At 47.6% G+C, this 24,829-nt stretch overlaps 1 protein-coding gene and 1 long non-coding RNA gene across 15 annotated transcripts in view; one reads left to right on the forward strand and one right to left on the reverse strand.

The window, feature by feature from the left end:
- The window catches only part of LOC146755283 (uncharacterized), a 133,390-nt gene that overhangs the window by 99,499 nt on the left and 9,062 nt on the right, over positions 1 to 24,829 (forward strand). Inside the window, exon 1 of one of the 3 annotated variants that reach the window (XR_014938247.1) lies at positions 14,049 to 14,168. The exons of the other annotated variants lie outside the window; for them this stretch is intronic. This is a non-coding gene — a long non-coding RNA (uncharacterized LOC146755283). Of the gene's footprint in view, positions 1 to 14,048; positions 14,169 to 24,829 lie in introns of those variants that run through there. 3 annotated transcript variants of the gene reach the window in all.
- Positions 1,217 to 23,335, reverse strand: TRIM29 (tripartite motif containing 29). 12 transcript variants are annotated; one of them, XM_032449081.2, is made up of 10 exons: positions 23,218 to 23,335; positions 22,103 to 23,137; positions 16,513 to 16,608; positions 14,717 to 14,950; positions 14,196 to 14,394; positions 11,327 to 11,410; positions 8,358 to 8,417; positions 7,095 to 7,196; positions 6,078 to 6,154; positions 1,217 to 3,341 (listed from the first exon to the last, which is right to left on the reverse strand). In XM_032449081.2, exons 2-10 carry the CDS (start codon positions 22,961 to 22,963, stop codon positions 3,279 to 3,281), a joined length of 1,776 nt encoding a protein of 591 aa, XP_032304972.1. In that variant the 5' UTR covers positions 22,964 to 23,137; positions 23,218 to 23,335; the 3' UTR covers positions 1,217 to 3,278. The 12 variants fall into 12 exon arrangements, with proteins under 12 accessions (XP_032304972.1, XP_015739682.1, XP_032304973.1 ...); XM_015884196.3 differs by having other exon boundaries at positions 22,103 to 23,281; XM_032449082.2 differs by having other exon boundaries at positions 1,217 to 1,337; positions 22,103 to 23,280.

Here is a 24,829-nt window from a genome sequence, read left to right on the forward strand (position 1 = left end):
AAGCAGACCTCGTGCATGAGCTGTGCACCATGGGGTCATGATGGAAGCAAGGCTGCAGCAAGGTGCTGCTCCAAAGGGCACTGTGCAATCATCCTTCCTGAGTGCATGGACCAAAAGAAGCCCACTGGGCATCTAACATCCCCGTACCACCCCCTAGGGATATGCTGGGGTTATAGTGCTGACCATAGCCCCAAGCCCTAGGCAGTGGGTGAGCAGAGCCCTGAGCACATCATGCTATCAGTCTGCAAATCTCATTGCTGTGCATGTAGCACTGAGCTCCCTGAGCTGCCAGGTTCATTCCTGCAGCCCCACTTTACTTCTGATGCTGCTGCTCGGGTGATCAGCTCCATTACACTCTCCAGCATCGCGGTGTCTGAGAGCTTGTGTGTATTTTGCTCTTCTCATGCTTAAGTGGTGGAACCGAGATGTTTGCAGCAATTTTAGGACAGGAAGAAGATTTCTCTTTGATTGCTTTTTAATCACAGTAATAACAGTAATGGAGGCAGTGAGTGGAATTGATGGGAAGGAGCTGAGCTCTGTTCTCTGGTAACTCCTGTATGGGGTAAACAAGGAGGATTTACTGGCTTTAAGTGAGGCAGTAGTGCCCTCAGTGCCCAGGGATGGTCTGGGGGGAAGCAGGTGGCACTTAGTACCTGGAGGGGAATTTTCCAGGCATCCACTGAAAGCTCTGTAGTGTGTGGGGTAAATGACCAAACCTTGCCTTGATTCTGCAGCTTTAGCTGCCCATGAGGGATTTTTCTCTTGCTCGTAAATGAGAAGAGCCTTCGTATAGGCAAGAAATTGCAGAGGTCAGGGGGTCTCCTTGCAGAAAACAAGTTGATGTGATGGGCATCTGTGAGACAGCCATGCTGGGCAGACCTGCGTATCCCTATAGATATCACACCACCAGAGTGGTAATGGAAGTAATGGCCTTAAGTTGCACTAGGAGAGGTTCAGGTTGGGTATTAGGAAACATTTCTTCTCCAAAAGGGGGATGCTGCACTGCACAGATGCCCAGGGAGATGGGAGGGATATCCACTATCCCTACAGATGTTCCAGAGCCATAGGGATGTGGCACTGAAGGATGTTGGGTTGGGGTCAGACCTGATGATCATCGAGGTCTTTTCCAACTGTCATGATTCTATGTCTTTGAAGAGACTTCGACTCGTTGCTACAAGCACACAAACACCAAAGACAGACACTTCATCCTCTGGGGTTTTTTGTCAGACATGGAGCTTTCTCCTTTATTTCTGCAGTATGTGTTGCACACGTGAAGGGCCCGCTTTACATCAGCGTAGTCTTGTCCTGATTGAGGAGGTGGAATTCCTCTTGCTTTGCTGATCAAGACAAACATGATAAAAACAGTTCATGCAGAACACACCTCAGCAGGAGGTCCAGCAGGGGTAGGAGCTGTGCCCCCTCCCCTGAACCCTGCAAGCAGGGCTGGGGGGAAGCAAGGATGGGGGGGGGAAGCAAATTTGTTGGTGCTGATGGATTTTATCATGTCTTTGAGATCTGAATGAGGCCCTGAAAGTGAGGAGGGGAAGGGGGGGAAAGGATTGGGGCTGGGTTGGAGTGGGGGCAGCGGAGGGAGGGGATGCTCAGCTCCCCCCAACCTACCATGTTCTCAGAGACCCATGGGCACTTTGACATCTGAGCTGTTGCCACAGCGGAGTTTGTTTAGGGCAAGCAAAAGAAGGGAGGGTGTTTTTATATCCAAGATTTGGAGTGTCTGTGTGTTTGAGGTGGGGGAAATCATGCCCATGTTTTGGAAAATAGAAAGGAGGAGGTGGAAGCTTCCACTGCAATGGGAGGGAGTGACCCAAAGTGATAACCAGGTGCCTGCTCAGGGAGAAAAAGGTCAGTGACATTTCTTTTGGGGGGGAGGAAGGGAGGTTGGGGGCTTCAATTATCCTTTCTCTTGCACATACTCAAGTCCCACAGTGCATTTCCTAGCAACTCAACCCTCTATCCCAGTTTCTCCTTCCTTCTGTCCTTCCTCACCACGCTACCTCTTTTCCCTCTGGTCATTTAAAAAAAGAAAAAAAAAAGTTAAAAAATAATAATCATCATCATCAGAAAGAAACAATATAAGTGTACCATAGGTGCCATTCAAGTATTCTGGAGCAACCAGCTTTCAACCTCAGTTTTATCTGAGGGATGGGATTAAGAAGCAGCGAGCATCATTGCATGGGAATTAGCAAATGAGTAGTTTACAGGGAGAGATGGGTGAGAGCTGTCTCAGCCAGGTGCTACAAGCTTTTGGGGTAGGAAAGGCAGGGAGAAGCCATTCCAGACACATTCGGACAGAGCAGAGCGTGCAAAGCAGCTGTCAGCTCTTGTTTCTCTGTTCTGAAGCTGGAGGGCTCTGGCCCTGCAATGGGCCACCAGTGGGTGGGCTAGCAGGGATCTGACCCCTCTGCTTCATCCAAGGGGAAGGGAAATGATCTCAGGGAGATCACAGCAAAGCTAGCAAGCACTGGCTGGGTGCTGATATGATTCATCTATTCCAGGGACAAATTCAAAGCACTACCCTGAGCAAACAACGATGGCATTATTGCTGGAAAAATGCCCGAACCACAAATATATAAACCAATTTTGTTTTAGGGGAATTTACAAAAGAGAAGAAAAAAGACCCACAAAACAACGCAATACCTGTGGCATCTAATCAATCTTCCATTAGTAGGATGGATTTTCTATCTGTTTTTTTAATTTGAAAAGGTGGCTGAAGGGGGTTTGTAATGCCATACAGAGCCTCTCTGCCCTCTGCCAGCAGTGGCCTCGGGCTGCAGTAGGGCTGCTCCATAGGCCCCGTTGCTGGTTTTTGCTGCCCAGCGGTAGCAGAGCTGAGCTGAGGGAGGGTCTCAAGGAGGAGAGCCCACCTGCTTGGGATTTTCTAGCAGGATTTAGCTATGGTCACTTGGAGAGCAGGGCATCCAGTGCAGCAGAGCAAGGGAAGGGTGGGTGCTAGCCAAGCATGCATGCTTCCTGGAGGAGCAGAGCAGCAGCCCTGCAGAGCAAAGGGAAGGGTGATGGCAGAGGGGGAGTAAGGAGGTGACAGCAGAGGATGGAGTTATGTTGTTAAGGCCTGCAGAGCTTTCAAGTGGACTTGGAAAAAATCCGTGTTTCCTCTAGAAAAGGCGATTCCCTTCTGCACCTTCCCTCTCCCTGGCAGAGATTAGAGCAGCAAGGTTAATAGAGTAGCAGGTACATCCATGACAATCCGCAGCTGAGTCTTCACTCCAAGTGCTGCCAGCTCTTCCCTACATCTTCAGGAATCAAGGTGCCTCGTTGGAAGTGGCTCCATTGCCTTTGTTGACGTAAAAGGGGCGGTAATGTGACTGCAATGGAGAATTTGGGGCATTAAGTTTGACCTTCCGTCTTTTTCTGGCCACCTATACCTCAGCCCAACCATTTGTAATTTAACTTACTCCTATTTTAACACCTTCAGTCCTGCAGAGCAGCACCACCTCGTTTCTCTGCCGGAGTCATCAAATGCAAATGGTGACGCTGTTTGATTTGCACGCATGCTTTGCATGGACATCATGCCCTAATCCAAATGAGTCCGTGTATGATCTAAACTCTCAGCCTGTGACTCATGGTTTGATGAGAGGTTTCTGGGAGAAGAGGAATGTCACCTCTATTTTTATGCCTCTCTCAGTGTCTTTTAATTGCTCGCTAACCTGAGAACTCATGGGAGCTTTCACACTTAAAGCCACGCAGAGTTATGTGAGCGATGGGCTATGCTGTGCAGTGCTTATTTGGAGAACCCAAATTCTCATGCATGGAAATTCTCCCCACAATGGAGCGCTGTTTATTTGCACCTCCACGTGTTGTAGGGCCCCATGTAAAAGTCTGGGTAAGCAGAAGCGTAAGTGGAAGAGACGCAAGGGCAAAGCCTAGGGGAGCTGCCACGTTCCTCTGTCTCCAGCCCTATTACCACAGTCTCCAGTTGCACCTCTTCTCCTCATGACCCACCCCAGCAATTTCATGCTTATCTGCGCCATTACTAACAAGCAACACGTGGCAAAGGTGCATTGTGCAGCCTAGCGTTGGCTGGAGGTGATTGCAGAACACAAAAGCCCATTTATTGACTGACTGAAAGGTGAAATCCTTAGCCTGCATCCACCAATCAGTTCTTCCTCACCTGCCCCCTGCACTGCAGTGCTTTGAACTTGAGGGTTAACCCTTACTGCTTCTCTTACAAGCAACTCCTATCACAGAGTAGCTTGGATGCTGCCACTGAGGAGCACCAAGGTGATATGAGTACATGCTTAAAGCAGGGAAGTGGTTGACAAGGCAATCAGGGCCAGCCCTGGTTTTGCAACATCTGGTCTGTCTTAGGTTTGATCTGCTGCCCAGATCTCGCTTGCAGAAGGTAGGAGAGACCTCCCAGGAGCATTAATTGAGGCTGGGAGCATTGGAGAGCAAGTCAACCCATCTTGCTGCTCAGTGCCAGCTCCCAGAGCCTCCTGCTCAACGCTTCTCTTTGTTGAGATTCTTTTCACTTTATGGCTTCCAATTCCAAACTAATTAGGAGATGGAAGAAGGGTCCTTCATTTTAAAGAAGTCCCTCCGGGTTGAAATGACATTCCTCCTTAAAACAGTGGAGTTCTTTGTGAAGATCTGTATTTACGGACCTCTTAGGATGTGTATTACTTAAATACATATTTAAGACTACTTTAAAAGCTAGATTATTGGGCCAATAGACCATAAAAGCTCACGCAGAGCTACTGCAGCCCGGAGTGTATATTCCTATTTTGGGACTTCTTAATGCTTATATTTATCAACTCGATTGTTAGGTTCAGGGATATCTGGTGAATATAGGCTATAAAAACAGAGTAGCCAGCACCAGCGTATGCATGAAGGAGACAAAAAGAGAGGTGGCTTTAGGTGGGAGAAGTCACCAGGCCTTCTCAGCAGGGATGAAGGGAAGTGGGTATTGGGTCAGTATCAAAAAGCATTGGCTGGAGTGTCCATGTGGATAGGGATCTTTGAGAAAGGCAATGACCAAACACAAGACAGAGAAGATACTGAATCTCACTGCTGCTCCTAGATGTGTTTGTGCTGTAGCACGTTCAAATACTTAAGGCTGGATTATCTGAAGGTGCTCCAGCCTATCACAGGTTGTCCCTTGCACTGCTATTCATCTCCTGGAGGGGCCTTTAAAATGGAGCAGACATAGAGCTGCAGTCCTTGGGCAGCTCCTTTCTCGCTGCTGTCTATTCCTTCTATTTGCATCCTCCAGTCTGGGAATGCTCTTGACTCTTGGCCTCCTCCTCCTTACAAGTATTATTTCCAGGGAGTGGTAAATAATGTCTCACCAATATACAATGGGAATTCAAAACTGGGTTCCTCCTGCAGAGACGAGGGCAAAAACCTGATGTTCTTAACTCAGATCTTAACGCATCATGGTGCGGAGGGATGCTAAATCAAAGTGGATAAACACAGTGTGTCTGTGGTTAACTCTTTGTTAACCTTGCACATGAGAACAGCAGCAATACCATCCTCTGGCCCTCGTCGTGTGCTGTTGCCTGTGCTGTGGCAGTAGTGCTAACTGAGCCATTTACAGCTGTTGTAGTGATTTATCATCATTGTCTGACCCCTCGTCTTTGATACTGCGCCTGCTCACTGTAGGATGTAATTAGTATAATGCTTCTATATGGTTCTCTGTTGGAGTTATTTACACAATCTGTGTTTTCTTGTTGTCAAAGTCTATTAGGAGTGTATGATATCCATGCAGGAAGAAAACGTTCTACAGATTCCAGTGTGTCTTCTGCAATGTTTGTATAGCTTTTAGAAGCCTGGATCGAATTCTAGACCAGGGCAAAATCCTTTCAAAATGTCACTTTGAAATATTGATTATTCCTACATCCCAGCACTGTGGTGACAGGGGGGTCAATGTGCATCCCTCTCTGGATGCAGCTAACCACAGAAAAATACAACTGAAGCTGCTGACCTGAACCTTTCACTTGCCCATTTCCAAAGGACCAAAGCCCTATTCTCTGAAGTCCCAGGTCCCCCAAGAACAGATATCTCCTTTGCTGAAGCCTTCACCCCCAGGGTTCGTTTCTTACCAATACAGATTGCTTGGAGGATTTCCATGTCTGTGGCGTCACTTTTGCAGACTGATGTCTCACTATTGAGGGATAAGCTGTGACAACATAAAAGAGCCTGTTATAGGTCAGCCCCTGGCACCATCCCCGTCTCTCCTTGCAAGCACCAGGGTGAGCAGCAGGACTAGAAGTGCCACGTAATTAGTATTGCACTGCTTAACATTGAAATGCAGCCACTTCTGGGGTGGGACACGGCAGCCATTGGACAGACACCTATCCCACCACCCTGTTGGTTAGGAGAAGGGAGTGCAGGAGGTCTGTCTAATTAAAATGTCTGGGGGAATGCGAGGAGGCAGAATGCGATCAGTCCAATTAAATTTAGGCCAAGCCATGAACTAAGCATTCTGACTCTTGCAAAGAACACTATAGGCTATTTAATTAGCGCAAAGAGCCGAGGCCTGGGTTTCATGTCAGAAATTAATGACAGCACCCCCTGGCAATGCGATAAGCCCTAACCTCCTTCTACTGCACCAGCTCAGTTCTGATTCAGAAATAATAGCAGCCCTGCTGAATCACCACCGGTTTCAGAGCTGCCAGGCAATGGGCTTTCCCCACCATCTCCCACTTGCAAATTAATCCAACCTGACTGCGCTTGGCAGGTGCTGGTGCCCTTGGGTTCAACCTTGGGTGCCCTTGAACTGGTTGGTGGTGAAAAGAAGATGACGAGGCAATGAGTGGGGAATGTCGGTTCAGATGAAAGAGACCTGGCAGCTAAGTGCATCGCTTTATTAAAGGTTGTGCTCGGTGGCTATTACTCTTTTAGGATAATAGCTGTTTTGTAATAGTGATAAAGCTAGAGGGGGAAAGGAAATGTCGTCTCCTGCGGTCTCCGAGCACCTAAAAGCATCTCAAATTCTCATCTTCGGGTGTGGGGCTGCTCCAGACCTCCTGGCGGGAGCAAGAACAGGATGAAATATCTTATTGCCTAAAAAAAGGGGCAGAAGGGAGGGAGAAGGGCAACACCTAAGTGCCCAGTACCGGTCTTAGTGAAGAGGCTCCCATCAGACTGTTTGCTGAAGTCACCGGGCGGATTCTGTCCCACCGAGGAGAATTGAAAAGGCAGCTTAGTGCCATTGCCTACTGGAAGATAGAAGAGGTTGAGTTACTCCAGGGGGTTGCGTGCGGCAGGGGGGATCCTAAGCATTTTAACACACACCATTGTATAACTGCCTCCAAATGGCTTAGGGAAAATGGGGACCAGTGGCTGTGTCCCATTTCCCTAAGTGAGAGCAGCCAGTGGTGGGGTCCCGGTGCACAGTGTGTGAGTGTGGAGGTCCCAGTGAGGGAAGAAACTTTCTGGTATGACCCAGAGTGCAGTTGTGACTGAGGAGCAGCATCCTTGCAGGTAAATGGTATCTCCAGCACTGGGATAATGAGGCAAAATGGCACGGCAACCAAAGCACCTTTGCCTCGGAGCTGTTGAAGCCTTACTCAAAGCCTGGTGAAATTAAAGCAAGGCTTCCCCTCCTGGCTGCCAAAATGGTTGTGAGAGATGAGCGATGAGATGGAGCCAGCCCTGTCTGCAGCACAGGCAGTGGGTGTAGCTTGCCCAGGGCTCCCTGGGCAGGAGGCTGCAGTGCTTGGACAAAGGGAAGGTCCTCTGAGCAGGAACAGGCAGAGGGAGCAGGGATAGGTGGGAGAAAGGAAGGCTTTGTTGCTGCTTGTTCTCCCCATGCCACCACAAAGTCCCCTCCCCATCACGCTGGGTGCTGTACAGGCAGTGAACGCTGGGCAGGCCACGATGCTGAGAACTGAAGTGGTAAGGAAAAGGTGTATAGGAGAGGGAGGAGAGCAGCCTCGTGCTTCTGGGTCTGGGCTGGGGGGAACTGAGCCAGATCCTGGCCCTGCCAGAGCCCCTGCAGCTCGCCTTGGACAAGTTGGTGGAGGCACAGTTGGTTTGTTAGTTGGTCTTTGGAAGTTGGTTGGATGTCTCAGGGTCTTTGGCAGTTGGTTGGGTATCTCAGGGTCTTTACAATCTGGCACCTGTCTGTTTTCCATCTTCTTCTCACTGTCTGAGCAGTGAGGACCAGGGATGCCCTTCCCTCCTATACACACAGCCCTAGAGCAGCGCCAGCTCGCGTTTGGGTGTATGCAGCCAATGCTGATAACCCAGATAAGAGCTGGTTCTGTGAGACAGGGACAGGACAGCCAAGAGGGGAAGCAGGACAGGTCAGTTAGACAGCTGGAAAGCTGTGGCACGGGTGTTAGATCCTTTCAAACTGAAGGCAGATTTACCCGTACCAAGTGTTTCCTCAGTCGCTTGGAAGGAGGAAAATTCCCATGACCGTGGGTTGAAACTGGCTGTAAAACAAGAGCATCCAGTTCAGCAGTCGGCTCCTGGTGAGCTGGCTTTAAGGGCTCTGCGTGGCACGTGAAACAGTCCCCACCACTCTGGATGCAACCCCAGACCAGAAATGTGATGTGGGGAGGGAAGTCTGATCTTTTTGCTCTGTGCCCAGGAGGGTTGGTGGGACTTGCCATCATTTAGCGAACAAAACTCTCTCATTGCTGCACAGCTGTCTTCAGCTGCATTCAGTTGCCAGCTGCACTTTGCCTGCTCAACGTGGCTGTTTTGCAAAGAGACCTGCAGGCAGAGGTTTGCATTTAGGGCACAAGAGACATGAGCAGAGGATGCTCCGCCACCTGGATGGGTTTTTTGCTAGGACTTCATGCTGGGCTGCAGCCTTGTGCTGTTGTAACCCCTGTGCCAGCCATGGCTCTCCCCGAAGAACACAAAGCGATGACTGCTTTGAGCTGTTTTGCTGCCATCCTGTGGGCTGCTTTTCTATTTCAGCACTGCTTCTATTGCAGCAGTTGCCTCTCCCTTCCTCTGATTCAAAGACCTGCAAAGGCACAAGGTGATCTTTCCAACTTTCTTCTGGCTTTGGCCAAACTCTTTGCAATGTCAGGAGCTAAAAAAAACAATAACGGCCCGGTGGAAGAGGACAGAAAGGAGTGCTGAGCAGCAGAATGCTTTGTTCCCCCATCTTTTAGGCAGCATTTGAAGCCTTTTATGTCTCCCCTCTGCCTCATTATGTCACCCCTGCAGATGGATGCTCTGCGATACTGTCTTTAAGGGAAAAGAGCACTGGAAAGCTCCTTCAGTGCAAGCAGGTCTTAAAAACAGGGGTCAGCTCGAGTCCAAGCAGTTTTTTAGTACCAGCATAGAGCACCACATGGGTAACATTCCTCATTGCAGCAAGCAGGCTTGCTGGTGTGACCTAAGGCAGAATTTGCAGTGGCCCAACCTAGAGAGAAATAGGGTGTGTTGCAAAACTGTCATGAGATATTTAAGGGTTCTCTGCACATGATGCAACACAAAGGGTGGAGGGCATCCTCTTTTACTTGATTTTTCTTCCATTTTATGGAATTCCTTATAAAAGGTGCGATCAGAAGCAGTGCTGGACTTGCACATGATACACTGCAAGAGCGCAGAAAGCTCTGGAGAGCTAAATGATTATGGTTATGGTGCATTATTCATCAGATAATCCTCTGCTAGCCAGCATGCAAGCTTAAGTGGGTCATGTCTCCTGTTTTGCCTACTGACTCATTCTGTTCCCAAAGTCCCCATCGGTGTGGTTGCAGCAGCTGGTTCCCTTTTACCACTGTCCCTATAAGGGATCTTGTGCCCTCTGTCTGGCAGAGAACACAGTGCTGGTCAGTCCCTATTTCAGCAGGGACTTTGTGCTGCCACATATTTAGTTCTTTGGTTGAAGTAACTGGATTGGAAGCTAGTATAGAACGAGCAACACATGTGGGCTCTCAGGACAACGGAGGTGTGCAGGTGAAACAAATGATCCAGCAGTGTTTGTATACTCAAAAGCCCGTTGCAGAAAGCAATGGGACACAGTGTGCTGACTTGCATCCAGCAAACATCCTCTCTGGGTCCAATAAACAGCACTAAATCATGACCTCTAAATCCAGCAGCCGATTTTCTCCTTTGTCGTGGTGGGTTCTTCAGGAGGTCAGGATGCTGAACAGCATCCTCTCACCCTCCACTCCCTTCACATTCATTTGGGGCCATTTTCACCAAAGCATTTTGGGTGGCCTCAGCCTGCGTAATGGAGAGCTCATTTTCAGCCATCCCTTAAGGTTGAAGGTGGTGGTGGTGCAGGATGCAGGGCTCAGACTGGTCTTTGAATTGGACCCTCCACTTGCAAAATGCCCTCAAACTTGGCTGTCCCCAAACTCAGAGGGCCAGCAGGGTGCAGTCCAGCTAAAGACTGATGCTTGAGTGGGATCTGAGCAGCATCCTGGTGCCCGTGTGGGTTGGTAACAGAGGAAAAGGGCAAAGGGGACATTCAGACAAAGGGCTCAGTGTTGGGAGCTGGGCTGTCCTCACGCAGCCCTACAGACAGAGCAGCGATATGGCACACATGTGCCTTCAGGGCAGCACCGTGGTTAATAGCAGGCATGGCCCTGTGCCCCACCACCATCTGCCTTGGCAGAACAGCAGCTGCAAACAGCTGGCAAAGCCAGCCAGGGATCTGCTTCCTAAGGAACAGAGGGGATTTGGTTAGTTATTCTGCCCTGTTCTTTCTGTGCTGCTGTCTCTACAGGCACTGCTCTGCTCAGGGCTCTGTCACTCTGCACTTCTCACTCTGGAGGTCCTGATTTAGAAATAGGCAGCTGCCATTTTACAACTGAATGTGTTGAAAACAGTCATTCACTCATCCCATAGCGTTCGTGTAGCAATGGGGACATAGGCAGATCACCAGGGCTCTTGTTGTCAGAGTAAGAGCTCAGAAAAGAACCTCAATCTGCTTTTTTAGGGCACATTCCTCACTTCTTGCATCCTTTCCCTGCAGGGAAAAAACATGTTTTCTGGTGAAAGTAAAATCTTAATGCAAATGAAGCCTGGTGTAGCTTTCACATTTGATAGCACAGAGGGGTAAACTTCTGGTGGAGGATAACGCTTACTTCAACCTGATAACGCGTGCTAAAACTCCCCTGGTGTCACAAACTCCCCTCTTGAAAGAGCTCAGTTGCTCCAGTTCTCCTCTATGGAGCCAAGAACTTTTGTTGCCTTGTTTGGGATAGAAAGGCAAAAACTTCTCCAGTCCTTGTAGGATGGAGAGAAGACCCAGCATAAACAGATGCAGGGGGAAGGACCTTGGATAACATGTGTGGGAAAGCAAATCTGAGGACACATTGTGAATGAAGTTCCTTTCCTGTGCTGTGTTTGGAAGAAAGCTGTTGGGCTGCCTTACCTTTGGGAGACAGGAACATGGAAAATCTCTTCAAGTTGTCAGGCTGGTTCCACTCGTAGTTGTTCATCATGTACCGGTGGTCACCTGGAGAAGCAGAGCAGGCATCAGTGGGGTCCCAGGCATGGAACAGAGTCATGTAGTCATAGAATGGTTGGGTTGGAGGGGACCTTGAAGATCATTGAGCTCCAACCTCCATGCCATGGGCACATTGCCACCCACCAGATCAGGCTGCCCAGGGCCTCATCCAACCTGGCCAAGGACAAAGGGAAGGGGACAACAAGCTGGAGCTGCTGCCTTGAGCATGGGGTAGGAGGTGGTTGTGCCCATTGAAAGCAAGTGGGACTTTTGGGTTGTGAGGCCGAGAAGTGCTGAGGTTCAGCCTGAGATAGCAGAGGTTTAGCACAGCTGAAACACAAATAGGTGAGGAACAGGTGGGGGTCCCACTTCAAAAGCAATGGTTTGGGTTTGGCTGCTGTTGTGTTTAACCTGCACATAGAGCTGGTGCACAACCAGAGGGGCTGGACCTGCAACTATTGCAGAGCCCAAAGAGATGAGAGAATTGGGAAGGCTCCATGGTTTTGGTTCCAGCTTCATTAAAAGTGAGAGGACCCTTCCCTTTGGCACAGCCTGGTTCTGTTTTCAGGGAATGATCCATGGGAAAGATAGATAGATAGATAGATAGATAGATAGATAGATAGATAGATAGATAGATAGATAGATAGATAGATGCCTTAATTCTTCTCTAAATCTGTGCTTCTTTGGAAGGATGGAAGTTTAGTTCCCATATTGTGATAGTTCCACTGTTTGATTCTTAAGTTACTGAACAAACTTTTGTGCAATTTCTCTGATTTATTTTTGTGTTATTCTAAATCCCTGGGCTCTCTCTGACTGTTTTCCTCCTTGCCACACTACTAAGTAGGTACCTGTTATGACAACTAAAAGAAAGTGGATTCCCTTTGGAGTCTGCTATTAAGCAGACTTCATTCCATTAATATAATATTTCTTCATGGGAAGTTTCTTACGTTGGAAGATCAAGCTGGTTGCAAATGAATTTGTTGCAGTGACTCAGGGGGAGTGTGAGTTAATTAAATCCATTAAGTAATTGTGGAGTTATTTCCTTGCAGTCACTCGATGCAGAGTGCTGTCCTCTTTCAAGTGTAACTGTGGTTTGAGAAATGGAGTGCTCTGAAGTTTCTGAGATTCACCTTAAATAACATTTCCCAACTGAGTGGATGCCACTGCTCTGCTCATTAAGCAGGCTGCAAGCTGTGTCCATTACATCCCCATACAGTTCCCAAAAGTGCCCAGATTTCTGGCAGTGGTGCAGTGTTGCCCTGCTCAGAAATACTTTGGCACTCGAATCCCATGGATTTCGAGTATCTTTGAGGGTTCTGACATCAGTAGCATGGAGGGAAGCTAATTGAAAGTGATCAGCTGGTAAGGAGGAAGTCAGCCTTTATTTAGCGCTGCTGTAACGGGATATATGCATATTGTGCGAATGGCCAAGCAAAATGTATTGGCCTCAGATTTAGCAAAAGAAACTCTTGATGGTTATTGTAACTCTGGAAGTTACTTCCTTAACTCCAACTTACTCATCTAACCTTCACAGTGCTGTGAGCAGCTGGCAGCCAGAGCCCCCTTTGGCTCTATGCCGTCCATGGTTTGGAAATCCTACAGAAACCCAAGTGATTTTTGAATCTGAGCTGTCTTCCATCTACCTGACTTGCATTACAGCCAGGTTTCCCAGCAGACCTTAGCACACGAGGTGCTGCAGTGATGGGTCGATGGTTGGACTATACAGTCTTAGGGGTCTTTTCCAACCTTAGTGATTCTATGGTTCAGTGGTAAATACTGGAAGACGTAATATATTCAGTTTCTAGTCCTGCTTGAAGGTATGGGGGAGCTTGAATTAAATGCAGGCTCCTTGGGGTTAAGACTTGCTCTATCTCTTCCTAATGAAGGAAGGAAGCACTCTATCACTTGATGAATACAGTGACTCTCATTACACATCCAAATGTACTCTGCTCCCATGTCTCCTTCATTCTTACTGCTCTAAATCATGAATGTCAGGCTGATTCATAAACATCAGCCTCTGAGAAACACTGTTTGTTCTCCAGTAACATGTCCCATGTTGGTCTGACTCATGTGCTTCTATTTGCTTTTTCCATTGTTTCCTCCCCATCTCTTTTATCCTATCATCTTGTAATGTGCATCTGTCTTTTGTGGAAGTTGGAGACATTGTGGTGATCTTCTGTTGTGTGAAATGGGCTTCAAGTCTATTCCTACATCTTTTTGAGCCACCTCTTCTGGACAGCAGGCTGCAATTTATCCTCAGGTTACCAATCCAGCTTCTTGACCTTTATTGCTCTGCTATCTGCGGTCTTACAATTAATCATAATTTAGACCTTCCTCACAGCCTGGCGAGACAAGGATTTACTCCCATCCCTACTGTTCTTAGTGCAAGAGGTCATTTAATGGGATTAAGTACCATGCCCAAGGTCACAAAGGCTGTTTGTGGGACAGCTTGGAAGTGAAACATGGTTATGGTGTCCAGTCTCACAAACAAGCTTTATGCAACACAAGTCCTCTGCAGAACTGATGGGAAGAGACTGAAAGAAAGTGGGTTCAAAGCCTTAGAAGATTCCTTGCATTGCTGTGGTATTGACCATACCCTCCCTGTTTACATAAGAAAGATTGCTCATCCTTAATCACTGCAGGAACCCATGAGCTCTGCATTTCCCTGAGACAGGAGCTGAGGAAGCACAGCTCTGCTTGGTGGGACCTTTCTTATAATCCCACCTCCTCTGTTACCCAATGAGCTCCTGAGCCAGGCTCTGCCCAGGTATGGGACATCTCTGGGTTACTTTACCATTCTCCATGTGGTTCCTCTCGATGAAGTTGCGGCCAAGGTCTGCTTTGCAGATCTTCTCCACGTGCCTCATGCAGACATTGAGGAGGTCATCGCGGAGCAGCCCCATGGAGGGGCTCATGCTCTCCCCTTCAAGCAGCACGCTGTATGTCGGGAGGGAGGGAGGGGGGACATAATTCCTCATCAAAGCCCCAAACTCCTGTCAAAGAGAGGAGAAGAGAGATTATTCAGGAATATAAGGAGAAATCCCGAGAAACTGTCTATGTCAGGCTCCAAATAACACAAAGAGGGAGGGAGAATAGTGAAGATGGATGGGAGGTAGTCAAATGCTTTGGCTGTGTGCTCTAGCCACCAAAACAAGGAGGAAAAGAGGGTTTGGCATGCTGAAGTTCATGCTTCACAGCAGCAGACACAGCTTGAAATGCCAGGCTGGTTCCTCACGTACATATGCATTGAACTGGAACAGACAAGTGCTTCCTATGATGTCTGAGAAAAGGAAAAGCAAATGAGGTCTTTCTGACCTGGAGGAAGAGCACGGAGTCACTGATCTGATGGATCTGCTCCCTGTTCTCCTTGTCCTCCCGCAGCAGCTTTGCCCTCTCTTCCAGCTCATCCACAATCTCTTTCACGTTCTCCGAGGCAATCTTTTCCCTCTGATCCAGAGCAGCCTTCACTTCATCCCTCTGCCTCTCCAGGTCGCGGATCAGCTCCTTGAAATGCTGATCTACTGTTGCTTTCTCATTGGTGGTGTAGTTCTGTGGGGGCAAGGGAAGGAGAGGGAAGGCAGCAGAAAAGACACAATAAATGGTGAGAAATAAGAGGTGAAATCTCGCGTGGAGCCACTTGCTAATAAGGGATGTTGGTGGGGTTGCATCCAAGCACTTGATGGAACAGGAGGGGAGGTTCAGATTGGATATTAGGATGAATATATTGTCAGAAAGAGTTATTGGGCACTGGCACAGGATGCCCAGGGAGGTGGTGGGGTCACTGCCCTGGAGGTGTTCAAGGAAGGGGTAGGTGTAGTACTGAAGGACATGGTTGAGTGGGCAATATTGGTGGTAGGCGGACTGTTGAACAGATGATCTTAAAGATCTTTTCCAGCCTTCATGATTCTATGATTCTCAGCATTGGGACTATGACTATGGAGACTTTAGGTATGCAATCCTTAGCACCAGAAAGCTATGCTAAGATAAGTAATATGAATTCTTGCAGTAAGTGTGTATATAGATAGTGCCTGCTGTCTTCCTCATTATAATAGCATCTCTTCAATTCATGAGCTGCACTCCTAAGTGATATTTAAAAACAATGTCTAACTTTCTAAATCATAACTCTGGCTCCTCCAGAATTTAAAGACCAAATTCTCTCCATTTCAGTAGATGAAAGCTGCTGAAACACTTCCCATCAACCTCTCTCCATCCCTCTGAAATACTCCTCAGAATGACTATGGATGTAACTATATTCAGAGTTACAATTTCTAGGCCACATTTCCAATAATAGTAATAGTGGTGGTAATAATAATAATAATAATAGAGGAGACAAAAAGCAGAACTGGCAAGCCAGTGTGCGTGTACCACATAAAAGGGAGAAGAACGGCTTTGCTTATTAATATTATGCAAATTCTCTGGGGTGTCTTCAAATGGTGTTTTCACTGCTCTATTCAGTTAGGGTGTAAATTAAAGAAAATAAAACAAGGCACCGTGACTATATTCTAACCCTCGTGTGGTGAGAGGATTATAAAGGAGACCTCTATCAGTATGGAAATGAACTGTTCCACTATAAACAAGGCGTAGCTACACCTGGTTGCTTTAGAATCATAGAATGGTTGGACTGGGGGGGGGACCTCAAATATCATCTAGTTCCATCCCTCAGGGTTGCCCAGAATCCCATCCAATGTGGCTTTAAGCACCTCCAAGGATGGAGGTGGGCAATCCAGAGCACTTCTGGAGTTGATTTTCTAAGTGGACCAGCAGGAGAAAGGCAACATGCTTTTGTTTCCAAATGGACCTGGTTGTTGGTGATGGTAGAACCATAGGAACCTAAAGCAGGGAGGTGTCCCGAGCCATTTCATAACAGGGCTGTGCAGGCTTCTCTTGCCTCCTGCAGGATGTGTTGCAAAATGACTTCAGTATGAGTTGTTGTTGCCAAGATGTAGCGTGAATGAGTGTTGGAAAGTGATGAGGTAGAGGCTAGGTAAGGAACGGAGTGAGTAAGAGCTGGATATGCCAGGAAAACTGAGGGAAGAAAGAGTGATGGGAGAGACTGGAAAAGAAAGAGACAAGCATAGGACAGATGGAAAAGTGAATATCCCCCCACGCACCTTGATACGGTCCCTCTCCTTCTGCCACTTATCCACTTCATCTTCAACCTCGATGATCTTCAGCTGCAGTTGCTCCTTCTGCAGCGAGAGCTCAGCCTGCAGGAAGAGAGGAGATGCATAAGCAAAGGCTGCATGCCGTGCCTTGAGGAATGCTGTGCTGCATTACATTGCAGTACAGACTGCTTGGCATTGCTTGAGGTGGAGACAGGGGATAAGGTGCCAGAGCTGCTCTGAGATGCTCAGAGATTCAGCTTCCTCAGCAAAGACAGCAGCACCCACCTACCAAGCTACCGTCATGGTGCTGCTTTTAATCACATTAGAGTCATTAGCTGGAGGGGGACGAGGCCTGTTTCAAAATTCAGCTGTGTATGCAGCACGGGGCCCATCCCAGGGTGTGCCTCTGCAGCAATAACAGTTTTCATGTAATTACGGAATGACGTTTGACGAGTGTTGCAACAAAGAGGACGGTGCCTCCGGCAGGAATTCTGTTTAGACAGGATCGTGGATTAATTTGCTCTGAATTGAGAGCTTTCATGTTATGATGAAGCTGGGGAATGCTTGGAAAAAAAAAAAAAAAGAAAAATATCTCCCAAAAAATAACACAAAAGGAAGAAGGGAGGAGGAGTAACCAGCCATGCTTGGCTTAGATCAGCACCTTCCCTGGGAGCCATTTGCATTTTGTTTTTGCACTGGCTTCGTAGCAAACTGCAGAGCAGACATCTGCATGCAATGCAGGCTGGGGAGCTGGAGCCCATGGAGGGCTGGGAACTGATGGGGACATCCCTGTGCCATGCAGGACCCGGCTGCTGAGCGCTGCCCCGTTAGCTCACCCGCTGCTCACCACCTCCCTGCCCTTTAGATCATGACAAAGCCGTTGTTTACGTGTCTCAAGATCTTTCTGTGTTTCATGTGTGCGCTGGTTGGTCACAGCACAGCTATAACTACAGGTGATCTGGTGGTGGCACACACGTCCCCAGAGCTCTTGAGGAATGGCACAGTCAGCAGAAATGACCCGTGCTCCTCAGCTGTGCTATGGCACAATAGTGCCTCTAAAAACCCACTGTAGGTGTGGGATCCTTTGGCGAATGTGAGGACTCATATTTAGGTCAACAGTAATTGGTAGGGAAAGTGAGGGATGGGGGAATCCAGAAGCTAACATTGGTAAGGTTGCGCTGCCACCAAGCCAGGATCATAACTTAACGTGCAAACCCAGCTCTTTTCTCCTGTTCATTGTTGGCTTTGGGGGTGGGAATTGAAATGAGCAGCAAAAGAGCATCACAGCATGAAGAGCAAGAAGGTAACAAACTGTCAGCCAGCTCAGGGCAGGGAAATCTGCCCATGGAGGCTCTTGTCTTGGTGCCAGTTGCTGCTGGGTCTGAACATCCTCTTGAGCCTGAATCAAGCACAGCTGCATCTGAGAGCCATCGACTCTTGCTGTTCCAATTTAGAAAACCTCTATTTATAGAAGGAAAACAATTTGATTGTTGTTTTATTGCCTTATAAAAAAAGGAAGAAGAAAGGGCAAACAAAAAAGGCAAATGTACTCAAAGGCATCTCTGGGCCAGAAGAGCAGCATCTTTATACTGCTTTATATCTTTATACTATGGCTCTAATTGTCCTTCTTTGTTGAGTTGGGAGACCATTGGCCCTCTATACTGCATCCATACACCCTGACAGCCTTGAGCCATGAGCTACATCCAATGACATTGTCTGTTTGCAAAAGAGAACCTCCCAAGCATCGTTGTGCCCCTCTTCACCCCTAACTATAAGGATGTCCTCGTGACAAGAAAGTGGAGCTCTCTTTTCAGAAGGTTGGATGTTTTACAGCCACAGAGGCTTTGTAATCACAACAGATTTGAAAGGAAAAGGTTCCAGGAGAATTTTCCAGATGCTGGCTGGGAGGTGGTGATAACAATACGATACTTTCGAGGTGCTTTTTAATTAAGATGGGTCTCAAAGGAACTTAGAAAACTATTACTGGCTCCAAAGTGGTAGCTTGCTCTTAGCAACTTGTTGGAGCTGTAAGATCCCTTCATGAAGAAAGGTAGTTTGGGTGCCGCTGGGATGGAACCTAACAACTGCTTAAGAGCAACCCCACACTACAATTTAGAGTAAGAATACGATTTGCAAATGGAAATTACAGAGATCATTCCAAAAATTGGAATGCAAATACCACAGTCAGCCAGGTTCAGCTTGGGTTAAAAGTCCCCTAATGAGGGCAAAGGAAATGCTGGTAGGGATAGAAGCAAAGGGAGCATCTTCATTGCATGGCAGCACGTCCACTAGAACTGTTTGTAGCAAAAGAAGGACATTAAAAAGAGATTATGCAGGGTTGTACCTGTCATTGGAGGGGTCCCTACACTGCAGAAATGATGGCAATGGTGAAAAATGTGGGACACGCTTGTTTAGAGCATTAGGTTTGACTATGAGAAATGCTGGCACCGAGAGTCGGAGCAGACAGAGGATCCCCTGTTGCCACCTAAATTAATTAGGACAGTCAAGAGGCCTAAGTGAAAGTTCAGAGTGTACATCTAAACATCCACAAGTGAACCCAGCCCTTGTGCTAAAGGACCTGGAGATGTGAGATTATGACTCTTGCATCATGACGCAACTCATTTTTGCAAGGCAGCAATGCAAGCATCGTCATGTCTTAATGCTCTGGGAACCCAGTCCCTGAATCAGGGAACACCCCTGTGTCACCAGCCTGGGAGAGCTATGGTAATTATCCGTCAGCAACAACCAAATGCAATAATGAAGTGGGAGAAGAAGAGCTGAAATGAGTTGTCCCAGGTTTATATTGGAAGTGGCACAGCTGAGAAATGAGCACGTTGTCTGAGATGGTTTCTACTGGTTTTGCCATTAGATTTTTCAGTCCAATCCATGTGCAGATAAGGCCCCAGGCTTCACCGTGCCCTTGCATCAATGGGAAAAGCCAAAAACTCTCCTCTGGCACATCAATAAGCTCTTTTTTTTTTCTGCTGTGTATTCAACCAGAACAATACAGAGAGGCCCAGATGGAAACCCCTCTGGATCCTCTCTGAGGATGGCTGACTTCAAAGCCTCTGCATCCTCTGTGAAGGCTCCGCTTTTAGAAGCAAGCAGAACACCCAGCTCTTGTTCCTGCACAGCTTTTCTCTGCCAACCCTTTAAACCTGCCATGCGGTGGGAACTTTTCTCTAAAGCTAAAGAATAAAAGGGGGGGAAAAAAACAACCCAAAGCTTTTTTTTTTAGGGTAGATCTGACCCGACGTGCTGAGCACTGAGGCTGTGATGGATCATAATGCTGAGTTATTTGCAGCTCGGTGGCTGGCAGGCATCTGCGAAGTCGTCTCATTCTGAGAATGGGCCTGTAAAACAGGTTTGGGATGAAGGATCCCCTTTCAAAATGAAGGACTGTCTGAAAGGGGAGGGGGGGGGTCTGGGGCTGCTGATGAATCAGGCTGACCAGAGGGGTTTATGTGAGCGTCCAGGCTGCAATTGACAGCTCTCTCTTTTCAGTGGTGTTGTTATTACATGGCCTCACAATCTTTTTATTGGCTGTTTCTTGTGCTGGTTCTGGTGGAGGTGCTAGTTTTGCTTTAAATCTGTAGCAGGAAATTCATGCAAAGTGGAGCTGGGGAAGACATTAAGGGTTTTCTGGGTATAATAGGCAAATACCAATGGGTGGAAACTTAGAAAAAATATATCCATCTTCCATGGTAAGTTGTCGCTGTGCAGCACAGCAGGAAGGGGATGAGGAGCTCCCAGCCTGGCTCTGTAACATGGCAGATGCTGCTGTGCTCTCCCTTTGCCTCACAGAAATCCCAACCTTTCCACTGCTTCCCTAAATGCCTTAACCAGTAGACATCTGCTTACTGGCTTGCTTGCATTCCTCTTCTCTTAAGCCGCACTCTCTCTGTCTGCAAGGTGCAGCAGTTACCTCATTCCATGGAAGGCACGACAGCTGTCCCTCAGTTTCCCACCAGCACAATACAGCAGCTTTCCTCCCTACAGGCCTGTATCAGCCTCATGGAAGGGGCTGTAAACTGCATTCATTCTACAGTATGGAAAGAACATGAGTATGATACACCTTATTGCATTACAGCTACCCTGCTGAGTGCCAAGTGATGCCACAGCAGCAGCAATGGGGTTGGGGTTCCCCCACTGTGGGGTTTTTTGCTCACTCTTTCCATAAAGAAAGGCTTTGCCACTCCACCAATTTGTGGTCGTCTTCCAGCTCAGTCAATTTGCAAGACTTGAAAAGAAGAGGTGATGCACACAAGGGACCTGGCAGCGCTCGTCCCTCCCTGTGGTTCTTGCTAAGGCTCCACCAATGGAGAATAGTTCAGGGCTAGGAATAAACATTTGTAAGCAACAGCTTTCCTGCTAATTGGTTTTGTCTGAGTGAATACTCCCTCAAGTTACAACACGACCAAGGCTCCTTGTCAGGAGAAACTTGCACATGTGTATGATTCATTGATAAAGCCCTAAATCCTGTGGGCTTAGCAGGAGCAGAATCAGCACAGGGCAAGCACAGACCTTACCAGAACAGCACGAACACTCTGGGAGAGAAATCAAACACCATTTAAATCCTAGGTGAAGGTTCCTCCACCCAGCTCTGCTTGCCTACGTACAATCAAGGTGGTGTAGGTTCATCTAAATATAGGGAGAAGCTTTGTCTGGTTCCAGTCAGGCTTCAAGGCGAAGATGGCATTGCATGAGAACACCAAAAACTGTGCAAGGAGAGACAGAAAAGCTCTAAAAAAAGAGATGTTCCTCCAGCATTATGAGTTAAACATTCTTAGCACTGTAAACTGTTCTTCTGAATTACGTGTAACTCAAGAATTTCCAACAGTGGGTACTTGTACGTGCCTGTTCACCACATCAGAGCTCTTGGGCTGTGATTAAGGCTGGGATCCAGCAGGTCTGGGTGCCCTTCCAGCTCCTGCCATGGGCTGGCTGTAACTTTAGGCAAATGATTTTATGTGACCGCTTTATGGGTCTCCTTTCTGTCATCTCTCCTTCCCTGCCTGGATAGACCACAAGGTCTCCAGCCTGAGGAGAACTGAATGTAGTGGGACCCTGACATTCACTGGAGCAAGTGGGATAATGGTGCATCCACCCAGAAAGCAAACTTGAGTGAGAATTCAGGCAAACAAAAGTGGAAGACTTTCATTAGAGAGAGCACTGGTTCACACGCCAGTCCCATCTCTTTAGATGTCCATCTTTTGAGACGACTGCAGTAACACTTCAGGGAAAAAATTAATCGCTCTGTGTTTGCACTAAGTTGTATTTTTCATCATCTAAGCTTCAAAAGACTTTTCCTACAGGTGGGGCTCAACATCATTATCTCCATAACAGAAAAGACAAACAAGAAAGCAGAAGCTCACACCAGGGAGCTGAGATCACAGTTTTCTGTTGTAACCACAACCTTGAGCAGTACTGATCTGTATGCCTTCCCAACCACCTCCCTTGCATCCCAGGATTATATCGCAGCCATGATTTTAGGAGAGGCCGTAGGATAGAGAGAAAAAACTCTGTAGTGACATTGAGTTCCATTGGAAAGATAATTAGGGGGGGAAAAAAAGCAATTAGAGAAGTGTTATGTTACCTCTTTGCCTGCTTTCTCGATCTCCACCGTCACCGTGCTGTGGTTCTTATGCTCCTGGAACATGCAGAGGTAGCAGATACACATCTGGTCTGTCTGACAGAACAGCTCCATGGTCTTCCCATGCACAGGGCATTTTCTTGCTTCGAAGTCCCTGATGGGGTCGAGGAGCTGATGGTCCCGGAAAGCTGCTCCCTCCAGATGAGGCTTGAGATGCAGCTCGCAGAAGGAAGCCTGGCACACCAAACATGACTTGACGGCCTTTTGCTTGTTATCGATGCAGGAATCGCACAGCACATCCTCCAGCTTCACCCTGGGCCGTGAGCCAGCTGCTCTGTCAGGCACCTTATTGAAGGTGGGTCTTCTCAGGTCTCCCGTCTCCACCAGAGGCATGGATGGTTTCTTCATGTCCCCTATCTGCCCGCTGGAGAACAAGGGCTTCCTCCCTTCCCCTTCATTAGGCAAGAAGCTCTTTTTGGAATCCAAGTTGAAGAGGGACTTCCTGAGGTCGCCCTTGTCTGCAAAGGAGAGTGGGGTTCTCCTCATGTCTCCTATCTGTCCGCTAGCAAATGGCATCTTCTTAGAGTCTGTCGAGTCCATGCTGAAGTAGGTCGATCTCTTCTCATCGGACGACTCCACAAACTGAATGATGGGCCTCTTCCAGTCACTCCCAGAGAAGAGGGAGCTCTTGATTTGTCCGGTCTCCAGGGAGGTACCTCCAGTGCCCTTTATTGGCTCTTTCTCGCCTCCGCTAGGATTCGTCGTCTTCTTCACTTCTTCATCCTTCTTGGGGGCGGACGGACTCTTCACATCCTCTGGCTTCCCAGCAGTGCCATTTGTCCTTGCTGCACTCCCTGTTTCCATCGTCAAACCAAAGCAGGTTGGCTTCTTGGCTCCTCGGCTCTGTCCTGTCCCCCCAGTGCTGTTCCCCCGACCCCTGGAAGCAGCTGTGGCCGTGTGCCTGTCTGCTGGCCGTCCCAATGAGGAATGACGGGGGAATGCAGGGAAGCTGCTGCCCAAGTGACGCACCTGGAGCTCCTGCAAGGAGGAGGAGATGAGCTCTGGATAATGCTAGGTAGAGGCAGGGAGAAAGAAGGAAAGAAAGGAACAGACGTTACCAGGGATCAGAAGCCACAGCTGTGCAGTTAATTATACAAGGCGGTCCACACCCAGCAACATTCTTGTCTAACCAGGTTTGGGAGGAAGGGCTGTTTATATACATAGAAATGCTCAGGAAGAAAAAAAAAAAGAAAGAAAGAAATGATTTTCATTAAGATGCAGTAACCAGTTCGACCGCTTGTTTCAAAAATAAGTTTGCCAGGAGCTGAGGTTACCTCCTTGCTGAGATGGGCAGGGTCAGAGAGACCATGGGATGCCGAGGATGGGTTTGTTAACTGGGTCATACACATGTACAGAAATAATTATGGTCATCATTCAAATGAATGCCTAGAATAAAGCATTCTTAAACCGGGTTCCCCCGAGGGCTTGCTGCATTCAATAGAACAGGGAGGGGAAACACGGGGATAATACTAGGCTTAAAAGACCCCTATTATCTTTATTTTGATGATGATGTTGGGTTTGTGTCAGATCCATCCATCTACAGCTGGAAACAACCAATGTTTTCCAACCAGAACACAGCTGACCCGAAATATAAGTCAGCCAGGAGCTGTGTTCTCCTGCAGGCCATGCAAACACAACTTATGTGACAAATAGAAGAGCCCACCCAATGCCCATTTCATTGCATGTTCTCAGTGCAACACAAGTGTTCCTCCCATAAACATGCACTGAACTGAGAGACATATCTGAAAGGTTAAGTGTTTTGCAGATAGATGGACAAAATGCTTCTTGCAAGAAAGAACTGCAAGGGAGTTTTAAACATATGCCTTTCTCCCTCCATTAGCCATATTGCAATCCAAAAGAAAGATATTCAAGTGTCGTATCAAGCAACTTTGGTAGTTTTCCTTGTTCTCTTCCCTGGCTTCCCCTTCATTTTCCATTTCCCCATTGAGAGGGCACAGCGGAAGGGAGAAACAGCAAAATTATTTCAAAGCTCATGAAACGCTCCTTTCATTAAGGGAAAGAAAAAAAAAAGAAAGAGAGAAGTCCACACCCCATAATGGTTTTTATTCAGCCAACTGGAATGACAGATTTCAGAAGAAAAAGGCCCTTTATCAGCCCTGCTGAATTCCATCAAGTTCAAAAGAAGGAGGTGGACCCTACACCCATTTCACATCAATGTAGCATAGATTATACTCTGAACTTCAGTGAGATTGCTCTGAGATTAACATGCAGGCTGGAAATTAACCCTGCCCAGTATTTGATTTGTACTTAATTTGATTTTTGCTGGGTAGGATGGTGTCACTGGTTGAGTATGAGATTATTTTCTTTGCTGTAATCATTTCTTATTGGCAATCTGTAGCAAAACCACTATTGGAAGGGTGCTAAGCAGCAGAGGAAGAATCCAGGTCTGTGTTTTGCAGCTCTCTTTTAGGTGTGGAGGAAGTGGAGGTGCAACCCCAACAGGAACAGCCTGCGTTTTGGATCTGATATGAGATACCCAGGAAGCGCCTGTCTTATAGATAAGGTTAATAAGGGCTTTGTCCATGCAAAAATGAAAGGGAAGAGGAACGAAAAAATTATTCAACTGAACTTAGAGCCTTATTCAGCCCTTTTTACTACCTGCGTGTGGTTATGGCTCTCCCTGTGTGAGAATTAATCAGGTATACACTA

Source organism: Coturnix japonica, chromosome 34, assembly GCF_054131305.1.
Source record: "Coturnix japonica strain WE chromosome 34, WE-NBRP24, whole genome shotgun sequence".
Classification (NCBI taxonomy): Eukaryota; Metazoa; Chordata; class Aves; order Galliformes; family Phasianidae; genus Coturnix; species Coturnix japonica.

Excerpts from the sequence above, each read along its gene's own strand:
- TRIM29 (XM_032449081.2), bottom strand. The coding sequence starts at position 22,963 with ATGGAAACAGGGAGTGCAGCAAGGACAAATGGCACTGCTGGGAAGCCA. Across the intron at positions 14,395-14,716 it reads ACTCCGTGCTCTTCCTCCAG|GAGTTTGGGGCTTTGATGAG; the intron begins GTCAGAAAGACC and ends TCTCTTTGACAG. Across the intron at positions 8,418-11,326 it reads CATGTTCCTGTCTCCCAAAG|CCAGTTTCAACCCACGGTCA; the intron begins GTAAGGCAGCCC and ends CTTGTTTTACAG.